The sequence below is a fragment of the Centrocercus urophasianus genome, unplaced genomic scaffold, assembly GCF_019232065.1.
Source record: "Centrocercus urophasianus isolate 14NV4802_14NV808 unplaced genomic scaffold, USGS_Curo_1.0 seq_12, whole genome shotgun sequence".
NCBI classification, from domain to species: domain Eukaryota; kingdom Metazoa; phylum Chordata; class Aves; order Galliformes; family Phasianidae; genus Centrocercus; species Centrocercus urophasianus.
This window is the reverse complement of record NW_024884364.1, coordinates 35,841,299-35,851,097: the sequence shown is the minus strand read 5'-3', so window position 1 is coordinate 35,851,097 and position 9,799 is coordinate 35,841,299. Positions and strand designations below refer to the sequence as shown.

The following is a 9,799-nucleotide window of genomic DNA, read 5'->3' as shown; positions in this document are numbered from 1 at the left end:
TGACACGGAGCCCTCGCTCCCCGACTGGCTTGCTCAGCTGTCAATCAGAGCTTCTTCCCACCCCCCGCTCAGAGCCCGCCCGCCCGGTCCGCAGCTCCTCCCAACTCAGTGGGAGAGGAAAGGCTTCGATTGGACAACTCAGTTGTCCATTCGTTCCTGTGAGGTTCGGCCTCCGATTATACGGCGAGTGGGGGAAATGGTGCAGAGCTCTCCCGCGATCTGATTGGCAGAACGGAAACGCCATTCAAACCAAGGCTCCTCCCCCTTCGCGGCAGCACCCAGCTGACCGCTCGGTCCCGTGAGAAGGCGGGGGTGGTTTCGCTGCCGAATGGTCAGATCCGCCGTCACTCCCCTGGAGTCCCGCCCCGCCGCCCGAACCTCGCCTGCGGATTGGTCGCGGCGCCTGTCCTCCGCAGGCGGGTTCTAGGGGTTTTCGGTGCGGCGCTGCAGCGCGGCGTTTTCTCGGTGGGGTCTGGCGGCACAGTGGGCGGTATGGCTGTCCGCGATCTGGGGGTGGCCCTACTGCTGGCTTCGGCCTGTCTCGCTGGTGAGCTGACGGGGCCGGGGCGTGAGGGAGCCGGGCCGCGGCTGTGGGGACGGGGCGGGGGCTGCAGTCTTGTGAGCCTCGGGCCTCGGGCCCGTCATTCTGACCGGTGCGGCTATCACCGGGCCTCGGTGGTGTCGGGCGAGGGAAGCTCGGTGTGAAATGCTGCAGGCTGAGCCGATGGTGAGGCCGCACCTCCGATGTTGGGCCTCTCGCTGCAGGAAAGACATTGGAGCCTTGTCTGGGGAAGGGCAGTGAAGCTGTGAGGGATCTGGAGCACAAGTCTGATGGGGAGCGGCTGAGGGAGCTGGGGTTGTTCAGTCTGGAAAAGAGGAGGCTCAGGGAAGGCCTTATTGCTCTCTACAGCCACCTGAAAGGAGGTTGTGGAGAGGTGGGGGTTGGCTTCTTCTCCCATGTAACAGCGATAGGATGAGAGGGAATACCCTCGCCCTCTAGGAGAGGTTCAAATTGGATATTAGAAACAATTTCTTCTTAGAAAGAGTGGTGAGGCAGTGGCACAGGCTGCACAGGGAGGTGGGGCAGTCATTGTCCCTGCAGGTGTTCAAGATCCATGTGGATGTGGCACTGAGGGTTGTGGGCAGTGGGCATGGTGTGATGGGCTGCTGGTTGGACTGGGTGATCTTAGGGGTCTTTTCCAACATTAGTGACTCTATGAAAAACGCATACAGCAATTTTGTGAATTCCTTCTTAAGCAAATGGGCTTGGAAGCATTGTTGCCACACAGAGCATGGGGGTATGAACTGCTATGCCATTAACATTGACAGCAGGCCATCCAGTGAACAGGTACCAACGTAAAACTAAGCCATATTTGGATCTACACTCTATGCATCTGTCAGTCCAGCCCATTTTCCTCCTGCTCTCCTTTTACTTATGCACAGTACTTTGGTCCTGTGGTGTTTGTTGTAATATGGCTCAGTTTACTGTCAACACTGTATGCAGAGTCACAACAGGCTTTGAAGCAGCATCCTCAAGGTCAGATTGGTTGTCATTTTTCTTAGCATTTGTTTAACCTCAGAGTACCACTTTTTTTTTTTTTTTTTCCCTTTTGCATTTGCCTGTTGATAGACGCATTTGCACCAAGTATGCTTTAAAATGAGTTCAGCTGGGTGCTTGCATGCACACAGCATTGCCATCATATGTGTTAAATTGAACTATCCCGTCTCTCATTTTTATGGAGTCTGCTCTGACTTTATTACAGAATAAATATCAACCCACTGTACTGACTTCAGTACTGACTTTCAGCCTGCTTTGTTACTGAGGGTAATGTGGAATAGAGTGAAGGGGGATCCCAATGTGAGAGGTCCTGTGGGTTGTGGCTGTGTACTGCCAGCCTTGGTCCAGTACAGCATAATGGAAAATAAATGTCTTATGGCCTTCTGTGCCCGAGAGGGCAACTGGAGCTGTTCTGCAGGAGCTGGATCCCTACTGGCAGCTCTCTGCTTCAGCCAGCACAGGTGGACTTAGCTGGTCTTGTCTGCTCTGGGTTCAGTGTCTCAGGCTGTTGTCTGCACAGAAAGAGTTTCTGTGCCTAGCAGTTCAGGAAAAAATCAGCTGTGCTGATGTGTGGCAGGGTGTTTTGAGCCTTCCTGACTATGCTGAGGGCTGGCTTCACTGGGTCTGTATTGTAACACTTAAACCACTGGTGAGTGTGCGTATATGTACTGTACTGTTGCTTTAATCCAAATGTGGATTTGTCCATTCTTAGTCTTAGCTATATAGAAACCTTATCCTGTGCTCCAGAGAACAAAAACAAACGTTACTCCTTACTTAACTCTGCCTGGGTGGATAGCTGTGAGAAGGACAAGAATGAATGAAGAAGACCGTAAGAAATTGACAGCACTTTTTGCTTGGTTTTAGGTGTGTGCGGGGATGAGTTCAGTATCTTACGATCACCTCAGTCAGTTGTTTTTCGAGATGGAGGCTGGCCAATCCCTGGCGATCGGATCCCAGATGTAGCTTCGTTATTCATGGGCTTCTCTATTGAAGAGGTAAGTTTGAGGTCTTGGCTGCAAAATGACTCTAGAATTACAGAGCTGCTCGGTTAATGTGCTTCCTGTCATGTGTTGGAATATGTAAGATATTGTCCTGTTTGTTGTGAGGCGTGCATGACTTAACAGAGTGTGGTTTCCAAGCACAGAGTTGTGTTGGTCATATGAGCAGAAAAAGGGGCTGTGCTTGCTGGCTAGTTTGAGTCATCAGCTACAGAAGGAAGCAAGCCTGCAGAGCCTTTAGCAGTGTTCTGCAGTTGTTCTGTGACCCATCTGCATGCGTTCCTGCCCCTGTGCACTTAGCAGACAGTTTCACTTAGGATGCTTAGGAAATAATCCAAAGACTTGAAAACCTAATTTGTTTGCCAAATTAGACCTTTGAGTGTAGCTTTAACGATATTTGACTTATGGCAGGTGAGTAGGTGCCCATGGCTTTATTCCACATTGCCCAGGGAATCTTCCCCTTGGCTTCAGAAGGGGTGAGTGGCTACTGAAGTAGCACATGAAAGTTTTTAGTGGCAAGGTGTCTCCAGCAGTGTCCATGCAAGCAGATACTCAAAGCAGCAAGTTGGGATATTCTTGCAGTGCTAGCAAGGGAAGCTATTTCCTGTTTCTTCCATATTGCAGCTGGTCAAGAGGCCTGGTAACTCTGTTTTGAATACAGGCCTGTTTAAAATATATTTAGGAACTTGTCTGAAAGTACTGTGCTGTCAGTTATGCTTGTAATTGTGACATTAGTGACAAAGAATACTTAAGCTTAGTAATCACAGTACGTATACATGTAATATTTTATCAAGAAAAAGAGCAGTACTGCATACTTTGCATGTAAAGAAGCTCACCAGAATAGTGGGTTTCGGCTCATTTAGAGAACTTGACTTTCAGCATACTGGTCATCCTCGTGTAGAACATACTTATGAAGAGAAAGAGGTGATTTGGTACTCATTCTGTTCCATTAGCAAAACTAGGAATTGATTTGCTTTTATGGATCCACAGAACCATTTAGAAATAGTTCTCTTTTATTCTTATTCTTTCAATCCTAGAAGAAGGAAGGAAGCTCTTCAAATTGCTTTAGGTAGTTAAAACCTGAAATTGAAAGCTGCTATCAGCGTTGTCACTAAGGCAGAGGTTACAATGTAGGCAACTTCCCACATTGGTATTGAGAGTGCCAAGAGTCCATAATGCTCATTTTGCAGTTTACATCAAGGATGTAGTCTAGGAAAAGAACCTGATGGTGCAGCAGGTTGGGATTTTAGAATACTGCATCACACTGGAAATTCTCAAATACAGTCACGAGGTGTTCTTTTCTTGTTATGGGAAGGTCAAACTGAACCTTGTTTTTGTCTCTGTCGATGCTGTAAAAGGTTTCTCTTTTATTGGAAGTGATGCAGTTCATAATATCAATGGTATTTCAAATCCAAACCCCAAATAATTTGGTTTCATGAAGCTTAGGCATTTATATTTTTTACACAAATGGAGAATCTTGTTTGAATTCAGTGCCTGAAAATTTGTAAGTGGTGAATTGTCGAACTAACATTCCTCCCTGTATTTCTTTCTCATATTGAAGTATCAAGATGTCAGTATTTTAATGTGCCCAAATACATTTTGGTGCTATTTTATGAGGGTGTTGGTTTTTTGTTTGTTTGTTTGTTTTAGAATCAAAGCTTCACTTTCTAAATAAAGCCTGTTCTTCTGCTTTAGTTATGGTATTTATCTCTTGAAATATTTGTACAGTGCTCTCAGTGCATGCTTTCTTATGAACTTGCTGATAGCTTTTAAACTAACAGTTTCTTCGTGATTAACTTGAGAAGTAGTGTTGTTTTGTAAGGTGGAAGTGTTCTTGTGGTACATACTTCCCCATGAATTTCCAGCAGGCTGTCCTGTACGGAGATCTCTACAAGACACCAATTAATTCTGCTGTAGTGATCAGGATGGGTTCTTTTGTCTTTCTTCCTCTCAAATACAAGTGGTGGTGGCTGTAGTTTGTTTTCACTGTTCTCTAATAGGACCTTCCCTGGCCTGGGCTTGCAGCAGGAGATCTGTTTCACAGGCCCCGAGCTGCCGTGTTAGTGACTGTGAAAGGAGTGGACAAGCTGACATTGCCTGCAAAAGGAATCTCTTACCCTATTGAGAATGTGAGTATGCACATCTGGAGCAGTCATGCAACTCCTACATTCTGGTTACAAGACTTCCTACCATAGTGCTTGATGTTCTCATCATTTTGACTTTGCTTGAAGTTCACGTATCTCCCCTTTGAATGATGGTCAGGCTGTAGTCATGAATAACCCAGCCTGACTCTGAGTTAGGCTTTCCTTTTTGGGTTCAATAAAACTGGTTGAAGATTGCCAGAACCAGACCACGTAGCATACCTAACGTGCAGAGCCCTTAAATATGAAGAAATCTTCAGTCATATTCACACTTGTAACTTCATGAAAGTTCTGAAGTGTACTTTGTCCATATTTTCTCTATATCCCATTAATAAAAAAAAGGTTTCTAGTCTTTATTTGTTTCAGAAATTGCTGCTGTGGCTTCAGATGAGCTGTCCCAAAGTTGCTCTGGCAAACTACTAGATCTCCAGTATTCATGAATAATTCCAAATGATCATCACTGAGTCACTAGTTTCTGTCTTACCCAGAAATCTAACTAGGCTTTGTGTTTCAGGCTGTTCCTTTCAGTCTGGACAGTGTTGCAAATGCTATTCATAATTTGTTCTCTGAAGAAACTCCTGTAGTCTTGCAGCTGGCCCCCAGTGAGGAAGTGAGTATTGCTTCGCCTCTGATAGCAGATGCTCCAGGTGGTAAAACAGGCTTGTATGAGTGGAGCAAAACCAGTTACTATATGAAAATATTTTGCTTTGGAGGGTGATTTGCAAGTATGGCTGATGATTATTGTGTGGTTGGAGGAGGTGAAGAGCTAGCGGGGGGTTGGTAGAGTTAGGGTAGTTTGGTTAGGTTGTGGTTGGACTTGATTATCTTAAAGGTCTTTTCCAACCTGAGCGATTCTATGATTCTAACTTCTGTTCTTGTTGTACAATGGCTGTTCCTGCAGCGAGTGTACATGGTGGGCAAGGCAAACTCTGTATTTGAAGATCTTTCTGTCACGCTGCGCCAGCTGCGGAACCGCTTGTTCCAGGACAACTCCGTTCTCAGCTCCCTTCCTCTCAACTCACTCAGCAGGAACAATGAGGTAAAAAAGCCATAAGGAGTACTTATAGAGTTAGTGTTTTTTCCTAAGATGCTTTTCTATTTTCCCATTTTTTCCCTGTGCTGAGAACTCTCCCTTCTTTTCCTAATCCACTTGTAAGAACTAAGGTTTAAGTTCTTGTGTAAGCTTTATTCAAAGAATAATTTCCTTGTAGCAAGTTTTGATGCTGCAACAGATACAGTCTGTTCTAAAATATGTAGAGTTAAAACATAACGAGGCTTCTCAAACTCTGGTGCCATCAAAGCAATTATCCACCTTTGACTTTGTCTCCAGGTTGACTTACTTTTTCTCTCAGAACTGCAAGTTCTACGTGATATTGTAACCCTGGTAAGACTTACTTTTTATTTTTTATTTTTAAACACTTCAGTTACATTTAAGGTCTCAGACTTCACACACATTATTTAAAGGTAGCGAATCCATGGCCAGGGTACTTGCAACCAGTGTTATACACTCAGGTGTGTCATTACTGGCTTGCATCAGTTTAAATAATGCATTCTCAAAGTATTTGTTACTGATGGAAGAAAGTGAGAACTTTGGTCACTTGTAGCTTCTTTTGTGTTCTGTTTACTGAGAGCAGAGGACATCCTAAATTACTGTTTCTCCATACCCACAAGAAGTATTCCATGAGAAACTTGCAGAGTTTCCCTTATTTTCTTACTTGAGAAGCATGATGGTAGCTAAAAACATGCTCTGTGCCCTGTCATCTACTTCAAAATGTCACTAACGTTTGCTCAAAAAGGATGCAGTGACTTATGTGGCATGAACAGTGGTAGTGATAGAAATGTTACAACAGGGAGATGAGCTTTTAATTAAGATCTTTTAAAGCAAGAAGCTTCTCTCTCTTGCACTATGGAGCTCCTGTCTTGTTGCTGTTTTTTTTTTTTTTTTTTGTTCTAAAAATTCATGTTAGGTGAAGGACTGGTTGAAAGAAACGAGGTAAAATAACTTGTTTTGGTCTTGCTGATCAGAAATGCCATAGTTGAAGTCTATGGAAGATAGGAACAGATTGCATTGCTTGTTCTTGGAGGCTGTTCCCATCTGCAGTCAAATGTCAGTGCTGCAGCTGGGCTGAGTCCCAGCAAACTGATGTTGTGACAGTGTGTTCCTAAAGCGACGTGTTTATGAATGGAATTCTTTCTGCCCTCCACGGTGTGCCAAAGCTGTCCCGACACAAGCACTTGGCCAAAGATCATTCTCCAGACCTGTATTCCCTGGAACTGTCCGGTTTGGAAGAAATTGGAAAGCATTATGGGGAAGACTCTCAGCAATTCAAGGATGCTTCTCAGATTCTTGTGGATACTTTGCAAAAGGTATACTTCCTGTCTAACCAACAAAACTCACACCAATACCATGGAAGTCATTTTTTGTGTTAACTACAAGGGAGTTAGCTTACTGATGCATGCTCTGTTGTGAGCTATCACTTCATTAGTAATGGCTTGACTTGTGCTTGGGTTCTGGTTTTGCTTCTTTTTTTCCCCCTTGTTTTGTTTTGTTTGTTTTTTAATGCAGTTGTTACAAATTTCTCACCCTATAGAATCACATCAGTGATTTTCACTTGATAGCTGTTTTGGATAAAGGAGTGGGAATCTATTAGAACTCGTATAAACATGAGCTCAATAGGTCTGTTTTCCCCAAACAAACATCTTTCCCTTAAAAACACTGCTATGTCTCACTGAGTCTGGCCTAGTGAAATGTGAGAATCTTTTTACCCCAGGGTGCAGTGTTTTGTTTCCCCTTGCCACAAAGTTATATAAATCTAAACATCCAGGGCTCTAAGAAATTAACTCTTTAGCTATGGTCTTCCATAGCGATGAACTAAAACTCTTTATTAAGACCTGATGCCAGTATGTTTTGAGTGTCAAAAGTGTGATGGAGAAGTGTAAAAGCATGAATTTAACAAGTTGAATAACTGTTTAATGTAGGAGATGTAAGCCAGTTGAAACTTAGTTGGTGGAACTGTAAGACAGTGGTGTATCAGGTTTGTTTTCTTTTTTAACCCAGTCTTGATAATCCTGAAGCTGACATGTTGTGGTTTATCTTGCTAACAAAGCCCTCTTTGGTTCCAGTTGAAGTTTTAAATTAAATCTCTTTGTCTCTTTCAGTTTGCAGATGAGATGTATAACTTGTATGGTGGGAATGCAGTAGTAGAATTGGTGGCTGTAAAGGCATTTAATTCTCCCCTCACAAGAAAAACTCGCTCCATTCTCCAGTCTTCACAGGTAGGATCTACTTGGTTCTCTGTCTTGCCTATTGAAAGCGTGAATGCATCCAAACTGCATCACTTCCTGACTTGAGCAAAGCTTTGTTTTTTAAGGACTAGGATACTGACTGGTGTAGGCAAGTCTTCATTGACTTTCATGAGGCTCCTGTCAGCTCATTCCTTTGGATTCCATTAATGTCAGTCATGGAATCACTTCAGCATTTTGTGCCCTGGCGTCGGAATCGCTGGACAAAAATGCATCTCTTTTCTTTAGACTGTTTGGATTTTTGATGAAATCAGCACCTGTTTTGTATACAGGCAGACTTTAAAATAATGCACTTATTTTCTTTGTTACAGGCTGATACAGATAATCCATATAACCTTGCCTATCCATATAACTACAACTACTCTGTAATCTTCAACATTATTCTGTGGATGATGATAGGCCTTGCTTTAGCTGTGATAGTCATCTCCTACAACCTCTGGAACATGGATCCTGGGTATGACAGCATTATTTATAGGATGACGAATCAGAAGATAAGAATGGATTGAACTAAAACTGTATTCCAGCACAGGGAAATGATGAGTAAGATCTCCTTTAAGTTGAGTGAAAACAAATATGTGGTTAATCGTGGAATTTTAAAAGGTGTATTTATTTCTAAGTATCTTGTTTTTCCTCCTCTTAAGCCTATTTTAATAGTTAGTAAGTAGCACTAGATTGGATTTAGAAGTTCAAATCTACTTGTTTAAGAAAGTAAAAATCCCCCAAAGTAACTGTTATTAAGGTAACATCATTCCATTTTTTTATCATGTTTTGGAAATGCCCTGCACTGCCCGTGACTGTGTGCAAAACATAAACTGAAATGATGACAGCAGAGTTGTTTGAAACTTCTCCACAGGGAGGTGATGAGTTATAGCTGAATTGTTGTGTTGTATATTATGAACCAGTTGTAAATGTTTGATGTAAATATTTATGATGTAACTTTGGAGAGGATACTCATTATTCTTTAGTAATATATGAAATGCAGAAATATTTCTATGGGATTAGGAAACTAGTGGCAGAAATGGCATTTGGATCACATGATGATGGCTTAAATGTGAATCACAGCCAGAATGGCTGGGCTTACCTTGAGCTTTAATAATTTGGAGATAGTGTGGCTGGGCTGTACAGTAGAGAGTCTAGAAATATCAAAATAGCACCAGTCTGGTCATGGTGTAACATTGCATACAGCTAAAAGTTCCTGTTAGGATGCTTCGTATTCCTTCCATTTGTGTTGATATTATTTAAAAAAAAAAAAAAAAAAAAGCAGACTTTTTGATGATAAGACTGGACCAACACCTGATTTAAATATACCTGGATTGTAGTCCTGCTTCCATCGTTCAATAAAACAAAGAATAGTTCCTGAATGTGTTTGCTGTTTGTTGGTTCTTAGGAATGGCTGCTTCTCTTCAGTACTGCTGCCCAGCTGAGTGGAGCAGGTGCAGCCAGCTGTCCTTGTCTGACAGTGGGCCCATTTGAGATAGAGTAAGCTTTGAATTTTCCCACTACTGATTGCTGGTTCTTATGTCCTGTCATATTATTTCCTGTGTTCCTTAAGCTCAAGCTCCATTTCTGAGATCTCTGCATGAACTTCCTGGTCAGTTACACCTTTGCCACAACGTGCAGTTGTGCTGGGATGAGCTTATGTACCAAAAGAAATGAGGAGCTCATCTCTCCCACAAGAATAAGTGTATCTCAGGGGTAAAAGATATTATATTGTGATTCTGGTAGGCCAAGTACTGTTGTGTCACACACTTTGTTAGATAAAACAAGCTCCACAGCTGCTGTCTGATACCAGGACTAGC

At 42.9% G+C, this 9,799-nt stretch overlaps 1 protein-coding gene across 1 annotated transcript; it reads left to right on the top strand.

Annotated features, from left to right (window-relative positions):
- The first annotated feature begins 406 nt into the window (after window positions 1-406).
- On the top strand, window positions 407-9,361 carry ATP6AP2 (ATPase H+ transporting accessory protein 2). The gene is made up of 9 exons (XM_042810637.1): window positions 407-547; window positions 2,423-2,553; window positions 4,557-4,685; window positions 5,212-5,307; window positions 5,599-5,736; window positions 6,028-6,081; window positions 6,915-7,064; window positions 7,857-7,973; window positions 8,312-9,361. Exons 1-9 carry the CDS (start codon window positions 493-495, stop codon window positions 8,504-8,506), a joined length of 1,065 nt encoding a protein of 354 aa, XP_042666571.1. The 5' UTR covers window positions 407-492; the 3' UTR covers window positions 8,507-9,361.
- The last annotated feature ends 438 nt before the right edge of the window (window positions 9,362-9,799 follow it).

Bases quoted from the DNA above. Each gene is read 5' to 3' on its own strand.
- ATP6AP2 (XM_042810637.1), top strand. From the start codon at position 493: ATGGCTGTCCGCGATCTGGGGGTGGCCCTACTGCTGGCTTCGGCCTGT. The intron at 6,082-6,914 runs GTAAGACTTACT...GGTGTGCCAAAG, and splicing joins TACGTGATATTGTAACCCTG to CTGTCCCGACACAAGCACTT. The intron at 7,974-8,311 runs GTAGGATCTACT...TCTTTGTTACAG, and splicing joins CCATTCTCCAGTCTTCACAG to GCTGATACAGATAATCCATA.